The sequence below is a fragment of the Dendrobates tinctorius genome, unplaced genomic scaffold, assembly GCF_039654945.1.
Source record: "Dendrobates tinctorius isolate UK_male_01 unplaced genomic scaffold, ASM3965494v1 ptg000021l, whole genome shotgun sequence".
Classification (NCBI taxonomy): domain Eukaryota; kingdom Metazoa; phylum Chordata; class Amphibia; order Anura; family Dendrobatidae; genus Dendrobates; species Dendrobates tinctorius.
In genome coordinates, this window is record NW_027361689.1 from 44,927,416 (window position 1) to 44,955,318 (window position 27,903).

Here is a 27,903-nt window from a genome sequence, read left to right on the forward strand (position 1 = left end):
CAGCGGGCAGGGAAAAGACACTTATGGGGCGCCAGCACTTTTCTAGCACAAACTGCCATCTTTGGCAGCTGATGAGGGATGCGTTTCTCCTACTGAAGTCCTCCAAAGACGCTACTGTACTAAATGTGTCAGTCGGGATTTCTGTGGCATCAATTATGTATTTACCATCAGGTGTGGAATTGTGGTGGTCTCAACACAGTTAGTCATCTCCAGTGCATGGCGGTCAGCAATCTGATCTCAATGTGAACAGTATGGAAAAAAATGTCCCCTTTATCGGCACAGCAGGGGAACTGAGCACTTGCTGTTATGTTCCCTTAGTGTTTTATGCAGATACCAGAAATAGAAGGCAAAGAGACCAGCTTATTACTGGGACAAAGTATGCACATGACAGAGAATGAGGTGGGGACAGCCCAGTCCTTCTCTCTGTGAAAGTAAAACACATAATCAAGATTGAACTAAATAATATTGAACTTTTATTTATACAGCAGCAAAATATTCCATGGTACTTTACAATTCAGGGGGGACACCTACAAACAATATCAGATATTCAACAATATAAAAAAGAGGGACGAGGGTCCTGCTCACAAGAGCTTAGAGTCTAGAAGCTATGAGGAAGTCTTCTTTCTAAATGCGCAATGTATTATTACAGCATACACAACTATGGCCTAACACAATAAATCGGATGACCACTTAAATATATAGAGAATAAAGGTTTGTAATAGATGGAATAAAAGTGTGCATCCTTCCCATCTTCTGCTGGTGCATCTCATGGATGATTTTATTTCCAGTAATTTCTAGACACTAAAAAATAAAAAAAATAAAAAAATGAATTAGAAGAAAAGAATAATTACAGGAGAAGAAGTTTTTGTTTTTTTATTATCTTTGGGTAGTACCAGATTTTCTATGTAGCCCCTTCTACATTTTCCTGGTCCTTGTCTTCAGTCAATAGATTCGCTGCCAACTTATCTCTGGTGGATTTGTAGACCGACTGTCACGGGCTTACCTCGACAAAGAGGAGCCAGAAGACTGCGGCGTCTGATTTCTCCTACTCCTGCGCTGGTTAGAATCACCTTCTTATTAAATAGTGTAAATTTATTTTGGCAGTGCAGGGCTTAATCTGCTCAGTTGAGAGCTCCTGGAGTGTTTAGGTTCTCAGTTGTGAACTATTATCTACTCCCATCTTTTATATAACCGGTGTCCTGGCTAGCAAACATTGTCAGAAGCAGCTTATGATGCATGGCTGGAGGTTGTTGTTGGTTATTATAGGAGAAGGCGGTTGGTGGATTTATCTGATTGTTGCTAGGTTTCGAGTATGTGATAATTCCCTTTCTTCTCCTGCTTTGCTTTAACCAAATCCTTCACTCCCCGGTGCATTCCTCTGTTATATGTGAGTGTAAATTTATATGTTTGGTATTTTCAGCTACCCCAATTTGTATTACCTGGTTAACCTGGTTGTTGTACTATGGCGCATTACTACGCCCCTCTGCCCTGGATGGGGGAAGGGTACAGACTGAGGGCGGATTCAGAAGCTAAGGCAAGGTATGTGGCACTGGCATCTTCACCTTCAGAAGTAACTCAGGGAACATGGCGAGCTAGGGTGCCCCCTAGAGTTAGGGACAGGGAAGGAGCCCTTGGTCAAGGGACAATTGATAAGACTCCTGGCACAGACCTACATCTATGGTCAGCCTCTAAAGTTGATTCGATTTGGTTAAAAATATAAATAATTTTTAACACACTATAGGAGAAACCCTGGTATTAAAGACGCACAATATAGCTATGGGCTAGAGATGGAAGGAAATGGACAAGTGTCAGACATCTGTGATGACACTTAGAGGTGAGTGACATACAGTCAAACAAGCTGTATCAATAGATGCTTTTAAATATGGAGTTATTGGTGTTGGTCTATACACATGGACTGTACAGATTAATAGGGGATCTAGCTAACATTTCTCCTGTGCAGTTCATGAAAATTAGAAAAAACTAAAGCAATCATAGACAATAGATTTTTACTTGTGGGTACCACTTCAAGGGCACCAAGTCCTGTAATATCTATAGTTGGTTACCACAGGGATTGACAAGTTACATTTTCATCTCACAGGCAGAAGTGTTCATCTACCACTTATTTCCTCACCTTATACTGAAATACCATGTGCCTTTGGTGAAGTAGAAGATGCTAGTGGGATTGGCAGAGCCAATTGTTCATTTTGATCAAGATATCAGGGCCATTCATTTACCATTGGATGGATATTTTTGGCCATCTGAGAACAAATGCTAAACACTTACCAGTGACATAAGAGGCTGTAAATGTACTGGTCACGGAACTGCTTGTTTTCACAAACTCTACAAGCATGTTTCGCCCAGAAGAAACCAGAGGTAAGATTGGCCCAGATCCGTAAGTTCTGTCCAGCAGGACAGGTGATGATTTAGAGAAACCATCATAGACTTTAACATAGTCAGTAGAAGCGATGTTAAGATTGCTAAACAGCAACGAAACCTGGGACAAAAATAAAAAAGTGCTATTAGATTGGATCAATTAAAAAAAAATCTACAAATATCTAATTTTTATGGTCAATGATATTTTTCTGTATTCATTTTACCTTCATGTATGGGACTTGAATAAGCCAGAGACAATTTCCACCACCTTGGTTTGCCATGGAACTGTTTCCAGAAAGAGATCCTGAGGTCGTCACCAGCTTTTCTCTACAAAGGTCTTTTTTGTGGTAACATAAATAGACAACATTACTGAGGAGTGTAAAGTTCACATCAAATGACAGAGATGAGAACAATTAGGATTTGAGAGAAGACATCAGGCAAAGGAAACTTACTGCAGCCATAGTTGGCATTAATTTTCATCACGTCCAGACTGCTCATTCCCGATCTCTGTCCAATTGGCACACTAGGATCAGGTTTTGGAACTATTGTACGCAAAATATTGTCTTTGGAATAGGCATAACTATAAAAAAAAAGTGTGAAGATATATTTTACAATTTTGCCCAGTACTGGGAATTCAAACATAGAAAGCAGTCATGATGGATGGATGCATAAGTAGTCATTCATATTTCCATTACACAAAGTGTGCTTTTCTCAGAGTAAATTCCTTTCAGTTTTCACCGTGAAACTGCTAAGTAAAACATCTGCCAGCGAGATGTTCCGATGAAGAACCGTCAATGGGATACAACAACACTGACCAAGTACAAAATTATCTGGGGATCTATGGTTAGCTTAGAGATGACATTGTGAAACAACCACTTTATCAGCCAGGGTGAAGCAGCATAAGAAAGCACTCCTCCATCTGGCAGATTTGGATTAGCCATGTTTTATATGGTCAGTGTTGCCCATTTCGATGAACCCTACTTTATTTTATTGGCCTACTGATATCAGTAGTTGGACTTTTAGCCATTTTCTGCAGCTAATAAATCTCTATAAAAGGTTACATTCAAGGCTGACATATTATTAACTTTCTATATGTTGACTACTACAGAAACACGGAGCGAATGGGAATTTAAGGGAAAAGCGTCGCTCAGTGATCTTCACCTGGATGCACGTATTAGCAGCCATGAACAACTGATAATGGAATAACCCTATACACTTAATATAGATCTTTTTTGGCATGGTTTAAGATTTGTAGGAGGGGTGTTGATATCAAAGTACCATGGGGGTGCCATAAAACTCATTATGCTCCATTGAGGGTATTTAAATATTCTGACCAAGGTGATTAGAGTTCCAATTTTGCCTCCCTAAACCTCTGCTTAGTATATGCCTAGGGAATACCTCTAACAATGTAATGAAAATTTGACTTTCAGATGTCTGATATTACAAAAGGGTTTACAAGGGTTTTTTTTTTACCCAAAACATGTGATATTGTAATAAGAAATAACAGTAAATGGAATAAGGTACAACAAGGAACATTTGTCATCTGGACTTACTTGTTGTAATGCATCACTGATGCATAATCATAAGGAATGCTAAAGGTGTTTCCATCAGCAGAATTAAAATTACCGTAGTAAGCTGGAAGAGATGAGAACAAGGTTATTATGTATTAAAGAAAGTTATGTAAGGATTTAGCAGATTCTCTCTAAGGACAATGTAGATATAGGTGGAATGAGCCTCATACATGAATCTACTCAAAGGATTGACCACATTTGTAAAACTTCTCACCTTGATCCATGTTCTGCCATAAGATGTCAATGTAGTTGTCTCGGTCCATTCTGGTATGTTCATGGAAGAAACCAATATTGTGCATAGCTTCATGTTGTATCACACCGTACACCATGCAGCTTGGACTGGACAGGCTTACGGTCTGTTTGCCTAATATTCTCCCAATGTAAGACCAGCAGCTATGTATAAAACAGAAACAAGAAATCTTACATATATTTCATACTAGCTGAAGAGCCCGGCGCTGCCCGGGCATAGTAACTAACTGTGGTTAGTTATAACAAATTATAATTATCCTCCATCCCATAGTCCCATGCCAATATACCCATCATACATATCCTCCATCCCATAGTCCAGTGCCCATATACCCATCATACATATCCTCCATCCCATAGTCCAGTGCCCATATACCCATAATACATATCCTCCATCCCATAGTCCCGTGCCCATATACCCATCATACATATCCACCATCCCATAGGCCCATGCCCATATACCCATCATACATATCCTCCATCTCATAGTCAAGTGCCCATATACCCATCATTCATATCCTCCATCCCATAATCCCATGCCCATATACCCATCACACATCCTCCATCCCATAGTCCCATGCCCATATACCCATCATACATATTTGCCATCCCATAGTTGAGTGCCCATATACCCATCACACATCCTTCATCTCATAGTCCCATGCCCATATACCCATCATACATATCCTCCATCCCATAGTCCCGTGCCCACATACCCATCATACATATCTGCCATTTCTTAGTCCCGTGCCCATATACCCGTCATACATATCCTCCATCCCATAGTCCAGTGCCCATATACCCATCACACATCCTCCATCCCATAGTCCCATGCCCATATACCCATCATACATATCCCCCATCCCATAGTCCAGTACCCATATACCCATCACACATCCTCCATCCCATAGTCCCATGCCCATATACCCATCATACATATCTGCCATTTCTTAGTCCCGTGCCCATATACCCATCATACATATCCTCCATCCCATAGTCCAGTGCTCATATACCCATCATACATATCTGCCATTCCTTAGTCCTGTGCCCATATACCTGTCATGCATATCCTCCATCCCATAGTCCAGTGCCCATATACCCATCACACATCCTCCATCCCATAGTCCCGATCCCATATACCCATCATACATATCCTCCATCCCATAGTCCCATGCCCATATACCCGTCATACATATCCTCCATCCCATAGTCCCATGCCCATATACCCTTCATACATATCCACCATCCTATAGGCCCGTGCCCATATACCCGTCATACATATCCTCCATCCCATAGTCCCGTGCCCATATACCCATCACACATCCTCCATCCCATAGTCAACCATTATGACATCATAATGAGCAGGGGGCTTGCAACCTATGATGAGATCAGCGTCGCCATGGCAACCATTATGACATCATAATGAGGGGCGGGGCTTGATACACACACTTTTTCCCCATTATGTAGATAGGGGCAAAATTGTTTGGTAAATTGGAACGCGTGGAGTTAAATTTCACCTCACAACATAGCCTAGGAAGCTCTCGGGGTCCAGACGTGTGACTGTGCCAAATTTTGTGGCTGTAGCTGCGACAGTGCGGATGCCAATCCTGGACATACACACACACACATACACAGTACATACACACATACATACATACACACACTTGAGCATTATATATTAGATTGTAATATTAGTAAGATTGACATTTATCTGGGAAGATAAGTTTGTGACTCAATTAGCATAAATTACCAAATAAAATACCCTGCATCATTTCACACATTGCCTAAGATTGCATCAGCTAGAGAGCAGCAGGCTCACATGACATTAAAAGGCTTCCCCATAATGTCTTCCATCTATTACATCACATGGTCTAGCACAGCCAATCAGGAAAGATAATCTTAGCCACTATAAATGATAAGGCAGGGATATCGGTGTCTATTTTAGGGTATTACAGACTAGGGAGAGTAGATCAGAATGCACAACACGTCATTAGTGTTTTGTTCTGTCAAACTCTTCTGCCACGATTACACTCAATATTTTATATAGCTGACATTCAATTAGGGGCAGTACTCCAAAGGCCAAGGAAGATGTTTCAGCATAAACAGGTTCTTCTAGATAATTTATTGGAAGAGAACAACAGTTAGCCTTTTTAAGCAGATGTTTCCAAACTGTCAGCTGTATCAGGTATGATGATCTTGTTGTGGACAAGACCTGGGAGCCAGAAAATGGTGTTGCTAAGCTTATATCATCAGGGGAGGATGGGTGTTGGCCTTGGAAACACCCATTTTGAGGAGCTGGCCTTGTACTAAAGACTACTGTACCAATGGACGTTAAGCGGAATCCATGGCTGTATGGGATGCTAATTTTCTCCAGCACAGAGCACCGGTTACATCAAACTTATTGTTGTGTTTTGTTAGAGATTTGCTTGCTGTTTTTTTATTAGAGATTTGCTTGCTCGCCAGCTTAGGTGCACTAATTTCACCTGGAAAGTGTGTACCTCTGGAATCAATGTTTCCATTCAGTGACAGTAAGCAAAGGAAGACATGTGGACTTGATCTTATGTATACAGAAGCTAAAAATTAAAAGCACTCATTCCATTACTCTTGTCTGTGTCTCAGAGGCCTCAATTGAGCCATTGTTTCATTTGAGACTGTACGTTGACTCTTGCTGTATGTTAATTTGTGAATGCATGCTCATTACATATTCCATCAGTCCACTGCATTTTACTAACCTACACAGCTTAAGATAAATATGCAGAATATGTGAACAATCGTACATTGAAGGATCACCTCTCTCAACCTCTTCCTGTGGAAGAATGTCCAGAACGGAAGCGGTGGATAAAAAAAAGTCTCTGGCTCCATTTGAAAATAAACTCTCTTCAGGAGCAGGCCAATGAACCATGGCCCCTTCTTGTGGAATACAGGTCTGCTCTTCTGCCCATCACTGAACCCACAAAGACATTTGGATAACCTAGTTGGAACTGTGCTATATGTGGTTGCCGACTGGAGCTTGATACGCATGCTATGGTCATGAGATCTATCGTCTGGATGTGAGGAACTATCTTAAGGACTGTTGTTGTCAGCTGGAGAGGGAGACATGTGCTACGGTCATTGTTTGGAGCATGGACTGCGAATAAAGACTATGCTGGGGGGAGACATCAAAGCTGTGGGCCAATGAAAAGGCCCGGGATGAAATCTTGTGGACTTGGAACATGGCATTTCAACCATCTACTCAGAATTGCTGTAAGGAATAAAAAAAATAGTTGCATTGTTAACCTGATTAGGTGATTGTTACAGCCCACATCCTCAGATTGTCACACCACTTGAAGGCAACGTGAGGCTAAAAGATCCTCCAAAGCAAATTCTCCTTCTTTGTTGGTCAGCTCTGTAGCAGGTGATGCCACACGTGCTGTAGGTGGAGGAGGCACAACAGTGCTTAAAAGCTCTTCTCACAGTGGGGATGAGTTGTATGTCCATGTGATAATGGGCATTATTGGTGTGGGAAATCTTTTTCACATTGTAGACAGAATATTCAAGCTTTGACTTCATTTTCTCCTGCATGCTGTCAAAGATTTCTTCTAAGAATTATGGCTCTCCAACACAAAGTGACATCACCTGTTCATGTGTGAAAAGGGTGTGAGAACAAAGGGTTTGAGGACAGCTTGAGGCTATCTGATTGATGGCCATGTTTCATCTTTGTCACCGACACTGCACCCTCAAGTAGTGTTCTCATCATTTACAAGTACTGTCTGTCATATTTCAACTATTTCTCCTTTACACCTCTGGATATAGATTCCAGATTGTATGTCTGTATCCTCTACATACACTTTTCTCACTGTGTTGCAATTTAACTTCCATCTGGTCAAGTTGCTGATGGTGCAGTTGTGGTCATTTAATACAGTACAGTCTACTAACTTTTGAAAAATTATGGTGTGAAGATGCCCAGCCAGCATTATTCTCACAGAAAGGGGTGCCTACTGGATGTGCTTATGTGCAGGAAAACGTTCTCTCAAAAAAACGAGCTGCACCATAGACACATGGAGCAGCAATAGGGCAGGAAAATGTATTCGGTTTTGATGACAAATTGGATGTTTGTTTTGAGTCGGAGTGACGGATCAACATAACCAGGGCAGGGGGAGAAACCTAAGCAGCTGCGAACAATGTCTGTTTTCACTGCCAGTGAGTGGCTATCCCTCTCCTCTTACATGTGATCCAAATCTGCCTCAAAAGACATGACTGAATAAACAGCAACAGGTCACAGCATTGATTCCACCCACAACCTTCATTCTTTTTGTTCGTGCTAGATAAAGTTATTTTACAGCTTGACAGCATGAACAACAAAAGCCATACAGTGAAGAAGTTTGTGCTTCAAACAGGCAATTTCATGCTGAATGGTTCAGCCAGCTGAAACTGAGCATTGACATGAATTGGAACATTTTGGCCACCTTACAGGCACAGGCTGAGAATGAGGATCACATAGTGAAAATGATGAAGACACTGATGACGCTGGCCATGATAACCAATAGTCTTAACTGGGTGTGGAAAGTGAAAGAATGGTGCAGTCAGTTGTGCTGGTGAGCATAGCTAGATGTATGATGGAATGCTTGTGGGATTATTATCTGCTTACCTCTACCCAGATGTGAATTCACTGACATTTTATAAAAGCTTGAAAGGGGTTCACTACAGTCCTAGGAGTCCTCAAAAAGTGATACACTTTTCTGAGCAATTTAAGTCTTAGCAGTACTTGTGATTTGCGACAAAGAGATTCATTGCAAATTGAAACTAAACTAAGAATTGGCAAAGCAAGCAAATTTGAATTTCAAACATTTCAATCATCTCAATCTGTAATATGAAACAGTCCTGTCATCGATTATAGACAATAGTCAATAGTAAAAATATTACCACTCACCCCACTCCAGATTCTATACTGAGGTAGTCTGTTTCAGAGACCCGATTCACAAACTGCACACAGGTCATTGTCTCAAATTCCTTCAAGGCTTCATTGATCAGAGTTACTTCTGATGCTGCTGCAGATAAGAAGATTGTATAAATCAGATTTAAAATAAGTAAAATCAGGAAGAGCCGTGTACACAGCGCCTTTATAATGGCACATAGTGATGCGTGAAAATGTTTGTGAATCCTTTAGAATTTCACACAAGTCCTAAAATGTAAATAAATGCTAACAAAAAAAGTAATAAAGATAAAAAATAGACTTTTAAAAATGAAGAAAATGATCAAATATCACATGCCCGAGTAGCAAATGTATGTGAACCTTTAGAAATAGACAAAAATTTGAATGTGAAATTAAAATCTAGTATTTTTAAATCAATAGGATGACAATCATGTGTGAGTGGAATACCTGATTTATTTAAAGAACAGGAATTTACTAAAGTCTAATTTTCACAACATATTTGTGGAAGGATATCATGGCACAGACAGATTTCTGAGGACCTCAGAAGGAGAATTGTTGATGCTCATGACACTTGATAGGGCTACAAAACCATCTCTAAATAGCTTGCACTCCAAAAATCCAGTCAGATTGCATACAAACTGAGGAAATTGAAGACGATTGCCAACCTCCCGAGGAGTGGTTGACCAACAAAGATCAAGGCGTCTAATAGACCACTAGGTCACAAAGAACCCCAAGGTATCGTCTAGTAACTAAAGGCCTCTCTCATATTAGCCAATGTTAGTGCTCATGAGTCCACCATAAGAAGGATATTGATCAATTATGATATACTTGGCAGGATTGTAAAGGGAAACCCACTGTGCTCCAAGAAATAATAAAAAAAAAAATATTTCTACCCAGCTCCAGTTTGCTAAAGATGATCTGGACAAGCCAGAAGGATATTGAAACAATGTTTTGTAGATGGATTAGACTAAAATAGACCTTTTTGGTTTAAATGACACTCATAATGTTTGGAGAAAGAAAAACAGTGCAATACAGCTTTAAAACCTCATACCATCTTTGAAACTCTGGGGTGATATTATCATGGCTTGGGCCTGTTTTGCTTCATCTGGGCCAGGATGGCTGCCATCATTGATTGAACGTTGAATTCTTATTTTTTGGGGGAAATTCTAGAGGAAATTGTCAGGACATCTATCTACGAAATGACTCTCAAGAGAATAATACAGCCAAACAACAATCCAAAGCACACAAGTCATGGTAAAAAAGAATAATTGAAGAATAATAAAATTAAAGTTTTTGAATGACCAAGTCACAAGACTGACGTAACACCTATAATCATGTTGCAGAATGTCCTGAAATGATCAGTTCATAGGAGAAACCCCCCCCCCCCATAAAGCAGAAGCAGTTTTGTTCGGAGGAATGGGCTACAATTCCTCAAAGTCAAAGTGCAGGACTAATGATTATCAAAAATGTTTTGATGCAGTTATTCAGTTATTACTGAAAAAGATACTAAAATCAGAAGTTTACATATTTCTGACACTCACAGACTTGTGATATTGGACCACTTTAATGTGAGAATGAAATCCAACCAATAAGTCAAAAATATTTAACTTTAGACTTGTGTGAAAAACTGATTTTAGGTCAGATGTATGCAGATATATGGAAAATTCTGAAGTATTTACAAATTTTTAAGCACCACTGTACAGGGCCCCTACAGGTCTGCTCCTTAGGTACAACATGTGTTCACATACGGGGACCCTGTATATTATGGCATTCAATCCAACATTCTCTGAATTTTCTTCATGAAATGCACCAATCTTGTTCAGTGTGAAGAAACTGATACAGAATGACCCATATATTGCTATAGGTGTCACATCAAGTGAGCTCAAAGAGGATTTGTCGCCAAATTTCACAATACAAACTACATACATTATTAAATTGATATTTTACACTTTATGAGACGAGAGTGCCTACATTGAAAGTCCATGTCAGGATGGCTAAATCATTCTGGTATTAAAACGAGTTTTTTATCAGTACAGCCATAGAGATTGCACCAGTATAAGTGTATTCAGTTGTCACACAGCCAGGCTCACAACTACAGTTTGTACTGAGAGGTGTGAGATCTCAGCAGCAGAGGAAGGACACTGAGGAGTCATCAGTCAGGCTAAATGGGTGGTAATGATAAAGAAGGATAAAGGGATACTGAGGAGCTGTCAATCAGGCTAGGTGGGTAACAATTTAGCAGCAGGAAGGAGGGACACTGAGGAGCCATCAATCTGGCTACATGGGTGGTGATTTAGCAGCAGGGAGGAGGGACACTGAGGGGCTTTCAAACATGATATGTGGCAGAGGATTGAGTTTATCCTTTGACCAACGATTGTACAGCTATTTTCTTAACAAGAACTTCAACATCATCAATTCATATAATTTTACACTTGATGAGACGTGAGTGCCTACATTGAAACTCCATGTCAGAATGGCTAAATAATTCTGATATTAAAACAAGCATTTTATCAGTCCATCTATAAAGATTGCTAAAGAGTACAAGTGTATTCAGTTGTAACGCAGTCAGGCTCACAACTACAGTTTGTACTGAGAGGTGTGAGATCTCAGCAACAGAAGAAGGACATTGAGGAGCCAGTCAGGCTAAATGGGTGGTGATACAGAAGGGAAAAGGGATACTGAGGAGCTGTCAATCAGGCTACATGGGTAGTGATTTAGCAGCAGTGAGGAGGGACACTGAGGAGCTGTCAATCAGGTTATGTAGGTAGTGATTTAGCAGCAGGGAGGAGGGACACTGAGGACCTTTCAACAGGATATGTGAGAGAGGATTGAGTTCAACCTTTGACCAAGGATTGTACAGCTATTTTCTTAAGATCTATTTGGTAAATTATGTGTATTGTGAAAGCTGGTGAAGGATCATCTTTAAACAGAGTCCTAATATTGCTGTGTGCATGCTGTGTACATAAAATATACTCATTAGAGACTGTTGAAGAAATAGCGCAAGTAGGCTCTTATCAGGCATTCAGACAGTTTAACACATTAGATTGTACTCACCAAATGGAGGCAAAATATGGTTTATAACATTATTCGCTGCAGCAGATCCACAGGTCCACTGATGACCAACCAAAAGAAAAAAAATTGTGCAAACGTGGATTCACTGTGCGCTGCTGAATGACTGAGGGTCCGGACACATATCACATAGAATGTGACTTTATTCATTGCGTTTCAAAGTTCTCAGACTTCTTCATCAGGAAAATACCAAAAAATTGTGGTATTTTCCTGATGAAGTCTGAGAACTATGAAACGCGTTGAATAAAGCCACATTCTATGCGATATGTGTCCGGACCCTCAGTTATTCAGCAGCACAGATTACACGCTTACCCATTTTTTTTCCTTTAGAATATATTCATAACATTTTATTATAATGAAATAAAAGTGTCATACCTATATTTATAATAACAAAATTAAAAAGATGGTCCAGCACTTTAAAGGGCTGTGGAACATGCAGTGTGTGATGCGGTCAGGAGATGAGGCAGTGCCGTGTAGGTTTGGTGGATAAGGAAGGCTTCCCTTAGTATATTGTGCTAGAATAGGCACATCACAAGTGTAGCACATTTAGAGGGTTGTATGCAGCTGATGTCCCATTACTTCAGGCTTGAGTTGCTGCGCTTAGCCCAGGATAAGAGAGCCACTATGAATACCACATCAATATATCATACAGTCCTGGAAAAGGACATTACTCACTGGGAACAGAAACAAATCCCCAAAATTGTAGCAGTTTCACCAAAAGTATGATCTAAATAAAATTTTATTAGCAAGATAATATAGTCTTAAAATATACAACGCGTTTCGAGTCTATAGATACTCTTCATCAAGTCTATATTGGCATGTATCTTTTGAGACTATTTTATCTTACCAATGATAGGGAATCCTATAAGCCCTCTTGTGTTTATATCTTTCTGGGGTCTTACACACACACTGTATATGAAAATGCTGTCTCATTCTGAGTCCCCATTATAATTATCTATAGCCTTATTCCTCATGATGAATTAGACACGATGGATAAACAACTTATTGCACCCAGTTGGACATTGAGACTACATGGCTATGTCTAATTGGGGTAGAGTCCATGTACCAGATAGATAGTGGGGATGTAGCCCTCAGTTACCCTCAATAACACAGATAATCTATAATAATAAATGCCCTAACCAGCTTCCGGTTGTAACAACTTCCGTCCAGTTGTAACCGGTGACGTCACCACACACACACGCACATGTTAACCCTCAACACACCACACCGCCTCAACACACACTCCTCTCACCTTTCACCTCCACTCATGTCCACTCACTCTTTCACTCCACATACGTTCCTTTCTCTCACTCCGTTTCTCATACTCACACCGTCATCGTCGCTGCCCCGACATCTTCCTCCGCCGCCGCGATCCAGGATCCAGACGTTCTCCAGGCCGCCGACATGTTCTTGCGGGACGCCATCTTGGATGTCGTGAAGTCCCGCGAGATTCAAGAAGGCGTCGCCGCAACAATATGTCGCTGGCGTGGACGACATCGGGATCCAAAAAGATGGCGTCGGCGAAATCTCGCGAGATTACGCCGACGCCATTTTGGATCCCAATGTCGCCCATGCCAGCGACATGTTGTTGCGGCGACGCCATCTTGAATATCGCGGGACTTCACGACATCCAAGATGGCGTCCCGCAAGAATATGTCGCTGGCGTGGGTGACATCGGGATCCAATATGGCGTCGGCGTAATCTCGCGAGATTTCGCCGACGCCATCTTTTTGGATCCCGATGTCGTCCACGCCAGCGACATGTTGTTGCGGCGACGCCTTCTTGAATCTCGCGGGACTTCACGACATCCAAGATGGCGTCCCGCAAGAACATGTCGGCGGCCTGGAGAACGTCTGGATCCTGGATCGCGGCGGCGGAGGACATGTCAATTCTTTCAGCGGATTCTCCTGCGGTTTGCCATCTCCTCTATTGAGGAGATGAAAAACCGCAGGGCAAAACCGCAGAGCAATCCGCAGGTAAAACCGCAGGTCTTTTGACCTGCGGTTTCACCTGCGGATTTTACAAAATCCGCGCGGATGAATCCGCACCTAATCCGCAGCGTGTGCACACAGCCTTAACGACGTTGGTGAAATTTCGCGAGATTTCGCCGACGCCATCTTGCATTCGTGAAATTGCGTCATTTACCTCACGCCGACTTGCTGTGCGGACGCTTGGCATTGCCTGTACCACCATAACTACTGCTGCCTTGGTCCTATGCCTGTTTACTGCCGGTGTCTAATTACAGGGCCAATTTGCCTATTTTGCCATAACTACTGCTACCTTGCTACTCTGCCGTTGTCTAATTACAGGGCTAATTTGCCTCTACCGCCATAACTACTGCTGCCTTGCTCCTCTGCCGGTGTCTAATTACAGGGCTAATTTGCCTCTACCGCCATAACTACTGCTGCCTTGCTCCTCTGCCGGTGTCTAATTACAGGGCTAATTTGCCTATACCGCCATAACTACTGCTGCCTTGCTCCTCTGCCGGTGTCTAATTACAGGGCCAATTTGCCTCTACCGCCATAACTACTGCTGCCTTGCTCCTCTGCCGGTGTCTAATTACAGGGCTAATTTGCCTCTACCGCCATAACTACTGCTGCATTGCTCCTCTGCCGGTGTCTAATTACAGGGCCAATTTGCCTATACCGCCATAACTACTGCTGCCTTGCTCCTCTGCCGGTGTCTAATTACAGGGCTAATTTGCCTCTACCGCCATAACTACTGTTGCATTGCTCCTCTGCTGGTGTCTAATTACAGGATCAATTTGCCTCTACCACCATAACTACTGCTGCCTTGCTCCTCTGCCGGTGTCTAATTACAGGGCCAATTTGCCTCTACCGCCATAACTACTGCTGCCTTGCTCCTCTGCCAGTGTCTAATTACAGGATCAATTTGCCTCTACCGCCATAACTACTGCTGCATTGCTCCTCTGCTGGTGTCTAAATACAGGGCCAATTTGCCAATACCGCCATAACTACTGCTGCCTTGCTCCTCTGCCGGTGTCTAATTACAGGGCTAATTTGCCTCTACCGCCATAACTACTGCTGCCTTGCTCCTCTGCCAGTGTCTAATTACAGGGCTAATTTGCCTCTACCGCCATAACTACTGCTGCATTGCTCCTTTGCCGGTGTCTAATTACAGGATCAATTTGCCTCTACCGCCATAACTACTGCTGCCTTGCTCCTCTGCCGGTGTCTAATTACAGGGCTAATTTGCCTCTACCGCCATAACTACTGCTGCCTTGCTCCTCTGCCGGTGTCTAATTACAGGATCAATTTGCCTCTACCGCCATAACTACTGCTGCATTGCTCCTCTGCTGGTGTCTAATTACAGGGCCAATTTGCCAATACCGCCATAACTACTGCTGCCTTGCTCCTCTGCTGGTGTCTAATTACAGGATCAATTTGCCTCTACCGCCATAACTACTGCTGCCTTGCTCCTCTGCCGGTGTCTAATTACAGGATCAATTTGCCTCTACCGCCATAACTACTGCTGCATTGCTCCTCTGCTGGTGTCTAATTACAGGGCCAATTTGCCTATACCGCCATAACTACTGCTGCCTTGCTCCTCTGCCGTGTCTAATTACAGGGCCAATTTGCCTCTACCGCCATAAGTACTGCTGCCTTGCTCCTCTGACTGTTCACTGCCTGTGTCTAATTACAGGGCCAATTTGCCAATACCGCCATAACTACTGCTGCCTTGCTCCTCTGCCAGTGTCTAATTACAGGGCCAATTTGCCTCTACCGCCATAAGTACTGCTGCCTTGCTCCTCTGACTGTTCACTGCCTGTGTCTAATTACAGGGCCAATTTGCCTATACCGCCATAACTACTGCTGCCTTGCTCCTCTGCCAGTGTCTAATTACAGGGCCAATTTGCCTCTACTGCCATAAGTACTGCTGCCTTGCTCCTCTGACTGTTCACTGCCTGTGTCTAATTACAGGGCCAATTTGCCTCTACCGCCATAACTACTGCTGCCTTGCTCCTCTGCCGGTGTCTAATTACAGGGCCAATTTGCCTCTACCGCCATAACTACTGCTGCCTTGCTCCTCTGCCGGTGTCTAACTACAGGGCCAATTTGCCACTACCACTTCATAACTACTGCTGGGCAATTACAGGGTCAATTAGTATCTGTTTACTCTACAATACTCCAGGACGCCTTCTTCACTGCCAGATAACTGCCAAATAGACTCCTTTACCTGTGCCAACATGAGTCATAACAAAAAGTATGCAAATGCCAGTGAAAGGAAAGCAGCTTTAGCACTATGACAAAAACAACGCCGTGCTAATGAGACTCCTGAGGAAAAACACCATCGCCTTGAGAAGATTAAGGCTTATAAACGCCGTCGCCTCACACACGAATCCCCTAACTCTAAATCCATAAGATTGGCTGAAGAAGCCTCTGCACGCCGTCACCGCCGACAACAGACGGCCTCTTCCTCATCATTATTATTAGACTCACAACAGGATGCTTCCACATCAGCATGTGGAACAATTTACTGCTACACTTCATCCCATATGCCGTTCACTGACATAACTAATCAGCAATCTGTTTCTGCCCTATCAATACCACCATTCAATACTGATGCACAGTATGCCAATGCCAGTGAAAGGAAAGCAGCTTTAGCACTACGACAAAAACAACGCCGTGCTAATGAGACTCCTGAGGAAAAACAGCATCGACTTGACAAGATTAAGGCTTATAAACGCCGTCGTCTCACACACGAATCCCCTAACTCTAAATCTATTACATTGGCTGAAGAAGCCTCTACACGCCATCACTGCCAACAACAGACGGCTTCTTCCTCATCATCTATAATAATAAATGCCCTAAGCAGCTTCCGGTTGTAACAACTTCCGTCCAGTTGTAACCGGTGACGTCACCACACACACGCACATGTTAACCCTCAGCACACCACACCGCCTCAACAGACACTCCTCTCACCTTTCACCTCCACTCACGTCCACTCACTCTTTCACTCCACATACGTTCCTTTCTCTCACTCCGTTTCTCATACTCACACCGTCATCGTCGCTGCCCCGACATCTTCCTCCGCCGCCGCGATCCTGGTTCCAGACGTTCTCCAGGCCGCCGACATGTTCTTGCGGCGACGCCATCTTGGATTTCGTGAAATCCCGCGAGATTCAAGATGGCGTCGCCGCAAGAACACGTCGCTGGCGTGGACGACTCGGGATCCAAAAAGATGGCGTCGGCGAAATCTCGCGAGATTACGCCGACGCCATTTTGGATCCCGATGTCGTCCACGCCGGCGACATGTTCTTGCGGCGACGCCATTTTGGATCGGCGAAATCCCGCGATAGTCAAGATGGCGTCGCCGCAAGAACATGTCGCCGGCGTGGACAACGTCTGGATCCAGGATGGCGTCGGCGGAAGAAGATGTCGGGGATCGTGGAGCAGCGGCGATGACGGCATGAGTATGAGAGACGGAGTGAGAGAAGGGGTCGTGTGTGGAGTGAAAGAGTGAGTGGAGATGGTGAAAGGTGAGAGGAGTGTGTGTTGAGGAGTGTGTGTGTTGAGGGTTAACATGGCAAGAGGTGTGATGCTATCGCATCCTCCCGATGCGATAGCATCGGGCCATAATCTAGTGGAGCTATAACCGTCATGAGGGTAGATGAATGAGATTGATATTGGGGTCTTGTGTAACTTACACAAGACCTACTAAAGTTTCCATCACGCAACAACAATTGCTAATAATTAACAACACAGAACAATTTGATTGGTTGCTGAATAAGACTCTGATTGGTTGAAACCATTTATGCTTACCTTTGGTTAACTTACTGTCCAATGAAATATGATGATGTAATGTAAACACCTACTTAGAAGAGGATATAAACTCGGATCTGATTAAACAGCCGTGTTGCATTTCCAGATACATAACCTGTCTCTGTGTATTTGTCCATCACTACTCGAGTAGGCCACAAACCAATCTGGCAACCCTCCAGAATATCGACCTCCCATTGAGAGATAAAGATCAAACCTGTGACCAATAAAGGATGTTTTACTTATTTCATCCTTTTGGTGAATTTCGGCCAAATTTTTGGGAATGGTTTTTGCACCACATGGGCGATGTACACTTCCAGCATTGAGCTTGTACTCACTGCTGCTGTCAAAGACTCAACCTGTTGATATGTCATAAATGTCTGACTTGTCACAAACCCTTGTGGCTTATGCTTAGTGAGTGCTATGTAATATTTACAGATTACCCATTCACAGTACTATCTATCTAGAACTGAACCTGGTCGTGCAGCTGCATACCATTCACTTGCATAGAAATGCATTTAACTGCAGTACTAGCTACAGCCACAACTGTGTGGGTGGCGCTGTGCCTGGGTACACAAGGTGGAGAATGATCTGCTGTGGCTTCGCTAATCAACTGTCCTAGGGATTGTTCATCCAAAATTAAAGTTTTAGAAGTCTCCCTTAATACTATTGACATTAGTTTTGTAACAGCAAGTAAAACAATGAGAAACCAAATAGGAGACACTTACAGTACTGAGAAGATATAGTATATGGCACTGGGACGATGCCATTGGCGTTCTTCGGCCACTTGCATGTGTTACATTTCCTAGCATTACGTCTGAGGTCAACGGCTATATCACCTTCTTTCAGCAATAACTGAACATCTAAGATGGAAACAAAGATCTAATTTTTGATTTTTGTACACTAGATATTAGTAAAAAATGCAGTTGTGAATACAGCTTATATACAAACTTATGTCTTTATTATTATACACCCCATGTAGTCTGAATTTACAGTCATTCTCTTCTATTTGTTCCCTGTTCCTTCACCAGCAAATGCCATCTGCATGTAGATGTAGCACTAAACCTAAGTCACCCATAGACATTGGGCCAAACATAGACCACATCTACATAGAGGGAAGACCCCAACTCTGGATTCCCCTTAATGAGCTAGATTGGAGATATATTAACAAAAATCATGTCACTCGGCAAGATCCTGTCCACATATTAATTTCAGCTACCACCATGTAAAGATATATTTCACAGTGACCGGCTTTTCTCAACCATTGGGCTTTGTTAGGGACGACAGAATGCACTAAATATAAATAACAGGAAGTGCATTTGCCACCCGGGGTCCACCGTGCAGTAGGTGTAACAACCGCTGCTGAGTAATGGCGTACTCGCTATAAGGCGGTATACTGCGCTCGGGTTAAACGTCACCCGGGGTGCGCAGAGCGGACTCTGTTAACCTCACAGAGGCCCTAAAGCATAAACGCTGAGCCTGTTAGTTTCACCGGTCTCAGCTGGCGTGCACACACGGTATAATATTCCTTAGGACACGGCCCAAGACAGAGGTCGGTGTCCGTCTTGACCTACCGTGCGTGCGGCGTCGCTACCGTGGACGCCGGTAAGTGCTGCTAACTGCAGCGCGGCGGGAACTACAGCCGCTATATGATAGTGCCGTGAGGTGTGACACCATCGGACGCTAGTGCAGAGGTGCGGCATGCACTGTGTCCTATAGCTTGCCACTGACTGGTGCTGACTATCTCTCTAGTTCCCTATCCACATGCGTAGTATCATAGGGAGGGGTTTCAATGAGTCAGTCACCAGAATCATACATCCGTCACCATTCACACATAGCAAGTATAGTCTCTACTAGCGCATGGCAGAACGGCCACGCGCACTTTTTATAGCCGTGCGGGACCTTCCAGATCTCCGAGATGGACCAATGAGATCTGGAACAGGACCTGGGCACATGACTACCGATCTCCAATGGGAGATCGTCTCGTGAGCATGCCCAGTAGGAGCACAGAGGGACTTAGTATCTGGAGCGGTCTGCTGCAAAGTAATCTCCTCTGTAGTAGAAAGACAGCGGGAGACCGCAGAATGTGAGGCTCTAGATTCCTGCAGAGCAGACGCAGAAACCTGAAGCCTAACAGGCTTTCGGTAAAAGAGGGTGTCTTGATTAGATGCCCATTCAATATTCTCCTATTATCCATGATATGGTCTATCAATCCTTCATGGACTAGTTAAAGGGAACCTGTCCGGTCGGATAATGCTATCAATCTGCAGATGTAGGGTTAATTTGCGGATTACTAGCATTATGAAGGGGCCCAGCTCATGAACTGAAAGTGCGTCATCTTGGAGTAAGTGGACTTTATTTCTCCTGGGAACAGAAGGCTTTCAGTCATAAGTGTGCCAGAGTGGCTTCAGTCATTGCGCACAAGAATGAGCAGCGACTACATGCACACTCGGCACTTTGATTGACATCTCGCTGTGCAGTCCATCAGTAGAGAGATGGCTGTCAGTCAAAGTGCCGAGATGCACTTATAGGCACTGCTCCGATGACTGTAGCTATGCTGGTATGACAGAAAGCCGCTGGCTCCCAATAGAAATGATGTTTTTTTTCTTCATTTTTTCCCCAGGTGCCGCACTTTTAGTACATCTCTCGGGCCCTTTCATAACCCCACTAACCTGCAGATTAACCCTATATCTCCAGATTAACAGAATTATCCAGCCTAACAGGTTCACTTTACATTTTTGTAAACCCAACAGTTACACTTCAATAATCATCAGACAAATAAAGCAATAAGTCAACTTTTCAGAATTCTCTTGAGAACTTTACCTTTGTTTGCAACCTGAATGACTTCAAAAACAGTGGGGTCCGGGCGAGAATTACTGTCATCTGTAGAGATAAAAGGACAAGGAGCCATCGCTATAAACACAGGATAGCATGATGAGTCCATACAGATTTCTTGACATATATATAGAAATGTACCAGAGTGGAGTTGGCCACATACACAGAAGCAAAGTTGATGAGCAGATCTGGCCATTGGCATAAATTAAAGTCATGCTTGGAATATGGAAGCCTTGGTAACATTTCCGACAAAGGACCAACCTAAATTCACAACCAAGGCTTGGTTCACATTAATACTCTCGGCTGAGTTGGTGTTTCTGTTAGAATCCACGAAAAACATTTTGTCGAGACCCCGTACAGAGCCTCGATGGAGCCTTTAACATGAATGAAGCTATGGACGCTGTCAATTGTGCTGACGGTATTAGTCTTTCCAGACAGCCACAAAAATGTGGTTTATCAGTTTTTGGGGATTCATTTGAATATCTTGTCAAAGAACAATATATTCGTGCAAAAATAGTCTAAAGTTATCATCAAACAAGACCACCAGAAAATATTTTCTTAACCAAGTCATTTCCTTAAGGATGAAAAAAATGGAAAACAGGGTTCCCCATTTTTCTTGTTACTTGAGTTCCATTACATACTTGAGTCACTCTGGTCCTGCAGATCATGTTGGGCATTTAAAGGCCTGCAGGGAGGGGTACTCACATAATCAGGAGGTAAAAAGGCAAATTCATCTCTGAAACATGTGTGGGAGATTTTACTATATTCTCACATCAATATTCTGAAAAGGAGAACTTACCCTGAGTATAAGGCTCATACATCTGTGAAAAGCAAAAAAAGTGACCATTAGTTCTTAGAAGAAAGTTGAAGACCTTCCAGAAAATGATCCCAGCATGGATACGATACATGCATTACAATGTAGTACTTACAAACATTGCATAAATCCTAGCACCCGAAAGTCATAAAGAAAATAGGCAAATGGATTAGGACTTACCGGTCTAGACAGAACTTGGCCAGCCAAACACAGCAAGAAGGCCACCTTCATCACCTCCATGGTCTTGTACTTTGTATTTAGTGACTGCTGAAACAGCTGTAAAAGATGCTGAATAGATGCTGTATATAAATCCCTCCAGAGGATGAGATCAGCCAATCCTCACACAGAACCATGGATGGTGGTGATGGTCCTCGGACCCCTCCTTTACACGCTGATTACTCTAATTATATATTAAAGGAATCAAGTAATCATAAACTATAAATGGGGGCAGAGGTTACTGCTACGCCCAGACCCTAGTGCTTGAGGGGGCCCTTCTGGCACATAAGACGACAGCAATACTATAAATGTCACCTGCTACTATTAGCCTGGCTGTGGTCCTGATAAATATTTCAGCACAATCAGGTTACCTATGCCGTATGATATATGCTATATTGGGGCTGGATTATCACTTTAGCTCTGCAGATTTTGACATGAATTCTGAAAATCATGGTAAAAAAATGTAGAATAGTTTTTGGGGTTTTTTAGGGAAAAAAACAACTTAAAAACAAAACAGCAATGACTGTGTTGACCTAAAAGGAGGGGAAGGTAACCCCTTAACGTATTTCCTCAGCCCCTCTTAACCACTATTAATTAGACACTGAAAACAAATGATGGGTGAAAGTCGGTCACAGCTTTATTAAACTTCTTTTATAAAATTTAACAAACAAATTTTGTAAACAGGCACTTAGCTTTCTTAAAACGCGCTAGCCGCTCAATGCCCCGCTCCATAGACGCAGGCAAGTCAGCCGGCAAGCCGTAGCTTCGTGCAATAACTTCTCCAACGCCGTGACTTGTAATAACTACGAATAAAAGAACGAAATAACATAACATCAGCAAATTTGTAACAAAAAGGGGAGGGAGGGTGGGAAAAGCACTTCCAGGACCGCAGTGAACGGAGGAAGAGGAAGGGCTGCTAAAATCCCAGGATTTTATATACATAGGAAGGGGCTGTGCTAATCCCTTCTTTATCCCAATTGGCTCCCCATACTTAAATCCCACCTCATTAAATCATGGAAGGGCAGCTGTCATGCCCGAACCAATCAGGGGTAAGGGGAGGGTAGGAAAGGCACACCCAGTCAGTGGCACTTTCCTTAATCAGATCAGTGCCCACCAGACTGTGTTGACCTAAAAGGAGGGGAAGGTAACCCCTTAACGCATTTCCTCAGCCCCTCTTAACCACTTTTAATTAGACACTGAAAACAAATGATGGGTGAAAGTCGGTCACAGCTTTATTAAACTTCTTTTATAAAATTTAACAACCTTTTGTAAACAGGCACTTAGCTTTCTTAAAACGCGCTAGCCGCTCAATGCCCCGCTCCATAGACGCAGGCAAGTCAGCCGGCAAGCCGTAGCTTCGTGCAATAACTTCTCCAACGCCACGGAGGATCCTGACCTCAGACAGGACTCCGACCCCCACCCATCAACAGCAATGCCTGCTCAATGCCATCTTGGAGACCAGAGAGAAAAATATCGAGCCCGATATCATTCAAATGTACACCATCGGGTCTCAACAATGCAGCATTGTCCCCTTCCAACTGTCTATGCCTAACCACTACCCCAAAACGCTCGCGAACGAACTTAGAAATCCGAGCATTTATGTTCCTCCTGGTACGCTCCACGGCTATACCATCCCTCTCTCCTTGCCACACAGCCCTCGGAACAATTTCTGACCATACGAAAACCAATTCTTGAAAAAAACCATGAAATCGCTCCATGTCGGCTCGCATCATTGTAAGGAGCTCCGCCATTTTGTAGGAACATAAATCATTTCCCCCTGCATGCAAAACCAAAATTGTCGGACCCCTGGTTCCTCTTGAAATCGACACCACTTCCGGGAGAACTTGCGGCCATTGCAACCCCCGGATGCCTCTCCACATGCAGGACACATCTCGAAAGCCTAAATGTCTCCCACCAGGGCGACATTCCGCTCGCTGCGCTGCCCAAAATATATACGAGTGTCCCAGCAGCCATACCGTTGGTCTAACCGGATCTGCAGAAAGAATTGAAGCGTTAGTACAATAAATCCGGACGAATGTACCTAGCAAAACACGCTGAACGCCACCTCCCGATCCGCTGAACTTCCTCATCAGCCAAACCTTCCTTAGCAGCCTCCGTAGCAGCCCCAATTCGAAAAGAATGTGTGCCATAATCACGAACCGGCACTCCCACCCCTTTCAAACATTTATTGAATACCGCCTGGAATTGGTATCTCGTCAATGGCGATGAATCTGCGTGCGTGAAGAAAAATTCACCACCGCATCTAACATCCAAGTATACCGTCAGCAAACCAACCGGGCACGTCGGGGAGTTTGAGGCATTCAGCAACACCCAAGAACCCCGACCCAATGTATCAGTCTTAGACTTCCTTATTCGTACCCGTACCGCTGTGTCCAAGAAAACCACATCCCCAACTAGTAATCCACATTCTGAACCGTATTTTCCACGTGGAACTAATTCCCCAACCCTTAATGCTCCAAAAAATGCTAAACTGAACGCCGCGGATATGAGGGCCGCTTCAAACTTCGAACTACAGACCTTTTGCGAAATCTCTATCAGCTGGCCCAGTAAGGCTAGCGAAATAGGACGCCGACACTCACTAGAAGGATGAATCCTCTTCCACCCTTTAATGGCCTGCCGAATAATAAAGGATTTCGTCACATCCCCCCAACCTAACAATTGAAAATGAAAGGCAATACCCGACAAACGCTGCTGTACTGATGTCCCCGACAAACCCCTATCCCTCAAATGGCAGAGGTACTCTATTACCACTTGCAATCTCGCCTCCCCGCAGTCTTGCACCGGCCTGGAACCCGCCACTAAACACCATTCCTTCCACGCCTTACCGTAAGCTTGCCACGTCGACGCAGTCACCGATGAGCGAACCAGCGACATCAGCTGTTCGCGACCAACTCCCACAGGTGCGGCGGACATCGAAAAACCTCCTGGAGAGCATTGGGGCAAGAACCTGATAGCACCTGTAAATCAGGGTGAATGGAAAAGTTAGACATGCAAAGATCACTTTCTTGTACCAATTGAGCTCGAAGCCAGATATTAAATCTCAGACTCAATAAAGCCAACCGGCGCAGCAGGCTCAATACCGGCTGCGACTTGGACGACATATGATTGATACATCTAGCAACGCGCAAATCAGCAGTCTGCATATGAATCTCTTGGTTACTGAGTAACTCACCCCAAAGTTCAATTGAAACGACAATCGCAAAAATTTCACATAACGTCCCGTCCCGACATAACTCCAAACTCCGCCAAACCTCCGGCCACGGCTCCCTACACGTCCTGTTCTCGAAAACCGCCAAAAAACCAGTCTCTGTATCTCCTGTGAAACGTAATCCCATATCACGAGCCATGCGGCGGGGCAACATAAAACAGGTATGACCATTGAACTTTTCCAAAAACAAACGCCACACTTCCAAATCCGCCTTCATAGTCTTTGTAACCCGCACCCTGTGATGGGGGCTAGACGCACCTTTCGTAGCTAAGGATAGCCTCCGCGAAAAAACCCTGCCCACTGGCATGATTCTGCTGGCAAAAACCAAGAGACCTAACAGCGATTGCATCTGTAAAAGGGTCACCTTGTTAACAGACATGAATCCATCAATCATCGACATCAATTTTTGAACTTTCTCACTGGGAAGACGGTACACCATTGCGACCGTATCAATTTCGATGCCCAAAAACGATAAAACTTGCTTCGGGCCGATGGTCTTCTCTAGGGACAATGGCACACCAAATCTGTCTGCCATGGTCGTGAAAGCCATAAGCAACCTGTTACACAAATCCGAGCCCTTTGGGCCAACAAAAAGAAAATCATTCAGGTAGTGGGTAACGGACCTGCTCCCCGATTCCCATCTCACTACCCATTCCAAAAATGAACTAAAAAGCTCAAAATAATAACAAGAGATAGAACATCCCATGGGGAGACACATGTCATAGTAAAATTCGCCGTCCACTTGGCAACCTAGCAAATGAAAACAATCCGGGTGCACTGGCAGCAAACGAAACGCCGAGTCAATATCCGATTTTGCCAACCAAGCACCTTCACCCGCCGTTCTGATCAACGTTACCGCCCGATCAAACGATGCATAAGACACCGATGCATCTTCGGGCGAAATCCCGTCATTGACGGAAAACCCTTTCGGATGCGATAAGTGATGTATCAATCGAAACGAACCCGGCTCCTTCTTCGGAATGACCCCTAACGGCGACACTCTAAACTCCGAAAACGGCGGTATTGAAAAGGGGCCAGCCATCCTACCAAGACGAACCTCCTTTTGTATCTTCTCGACAAGAACCTCTGGATGTTCCCGGGCTGATTTCAAATTCGCCGGGAAACCACTGCATTTTTGCAGTCGGAAGGGGATGAAAAAACCCTCAGAAAAACCAAAACGCAGCTGACCAGCCGCTTCTTTATTAGGATAACGGTCTAACCACGGTCCCATCTCGACTACACTCACCGGCGTCCTTCCTATCAGTTTGCTGCGGCTTAATGGGCAGCTTTCCTGGTGGCTGCGAACATTTACATGCTGGATGGGAACCGCCACATGCCGAACATTCGTGCTTAAACTTACAAAGGCCGTAGAATCTGCAGTGCCCTTCATTGAACAACCAACAGGCACCAGGTCTTCGCACGACCACTGAACTGGAACCTGTTGTGCTTTGTCCAGCAGCCGCTGATGAAAAGGGAGATGGCCTTTGTGTCATCATCAACCTTAACCAAACCTCGGTCGCTTTCACCCCCCAACCAATATCTGGATGGAGAGCCAATCTCCTCCGGAATTCTTCGTCATACCGCCACCATGCCGATCCACCATGAGCCTTATAAGAGTTGTAAATCAAATTTTGGTAAATAAAAAGCTCCGAACAACGACCCGGATGCTTCTGACCCATAATGCAACCCAGCACTGCAAAAGCCTGCAACCAATTGTTCATCGTTTTCGCCACCTTCTGGCACCCTTTATCCGTAAATCTCTCAAACGTTCTCCTCTCTTTATCCACCGTATGTTGATCCACAGAAATTAGCGACCAAATATCTATAAAACCATTATTCCAAATTTTTGTTTTAGTTTCCTCGTCGATGTGCGACCCAAGCGCACTCACCCCACAAAACATGGTATCTTTATATACTCCCGCTGGCGCGGTATCGACTTTTGCTTTGTTTTGTACAACATCGGATGTTAAGGGCAATTGCCCAAGCAACGCCTTCAGAGCTGAAAGAACCACAGCATTATACGCACTTTTTAGTCCCAAAAGGGAACACTCACCCGCGTCCGCTGATGGAGGAGGGACTCCCATCGATGGAGGTACTCCGGCTCCTGGACACCTCTCCTGGCTGAAAGTGCTGCGACTTGAAGCCCTGGGAGGCACGGCCACCTCGACCAGGCTGAAAGTCCTTGACCGTGCCCTCGACTCCCGATGACCAGGAGGAGGGCCCTGGCCATGTTCAGGACTCGCAGACGTGCTGGACACCTCCGACACCGAAGATGGGGAGCCACGCCTCGAGGACCGATGATGATGACGACCACGAGAAGTTTCCCTGCGCCCCGACCGCCGGGACCTCTTCCTATTCCTCCGAGAAGTGCGACGCTCCCGCCGCGACTGTGGGGACGACGAATAAGAGGACGAGGATCTCCGGCGCCTACGCCTGTCCTCCCTCCTGCCTGGGGAACCCCTTAAATCAGCATTAACCCCTGCAACCCCTTCCGCAGCCACCCTGTTCTGGGCCTGCGAAAACTGGGCGTCATTAGACGTAGCCACAGTGTCATCCATATGTAAGTTACCCCTTGTGGCACTAACAGCCATAATCAAGGGCGGCTGTGACGGGCTTGACCCCGGCTGCTGCTGAAAAGCTGGTGGTTGTCCCTGTCCCCCCCCTAATGGTACCGTGGCCTGTGCTCTAATTGCCTCCTCCGCCGACCCTGCGGAGGAGGTGCTATTCCTGCCCCCCATAACGTGTCCCACCGCTGGGACCGACAGCTCCCCACTACCCTGACCCCACACCTCCCTCCCTGTGCCCGATTCCCTGGGTACCGCACGTGAGGCGCGCACGCTACCACTGCTGCGCGCTGC

General features: G+C 44.3%; 1 protein-coding gene across 4 annotated transcripts in view; it reads right to left on the reverse strand.

Moving 5' to 3' along the window:
* Positions 1–450: 450 nt before the first annotated feature.
* The window catches only part of LOC141083865 (astacin-like metalloendopeptidase), a 157,926-nt gene continuing 130,473 nt past the window's right edge, over positions 451–27,903 (reverse strand). For 2 of the 4 annotated variants that reach the window (XM_073568350.1, XM_073568353.1), the window contains exons 2-11: positions 21,586–21,607; positions 20,775–20,834; positions 18,680–18,814; positions 9,100–9,217; positions 4,159–4,337; positions 3,927–4,008; positions 2,826–2,953; positions 2,598–2,710; positions 2,284–2,494; positions 451–801 (exon numbers count right to left, since the gene is read on the reverse strand). In XM_073568350.1, coding sequence (XP_073424451.1) covers positions 779–801; positions 2,284–2,494; positions 2,598–2,710; positions 2,826–2,953; positions 3,927–4,008; positions 4,159–4,337; positions 9,100–9,217; positions 18,680–18,814; positions 20,775–20,834; positions 21,586–21,607 — 1,071 coding nt within the window. In that variant the 3' untranslated portion in view covers positions 451–778. Of the gene's footprint in view, positions 802–2,283; positions 2,495–2,597; positions 2,711–2,825; positions 2,954–3,926; positions 4,009–4,158; positions 4,338–9,099; positions 9,218–18,679; positions 18,815–20,774; positions 20,835–21,585; positions 21,608–21,780; positions 27,639–27,903 lie in introns of those variants that run through there. The other 2 variants (XM_073568352.1, XM_073568351.1) reach the window with 2 other exon arrangements.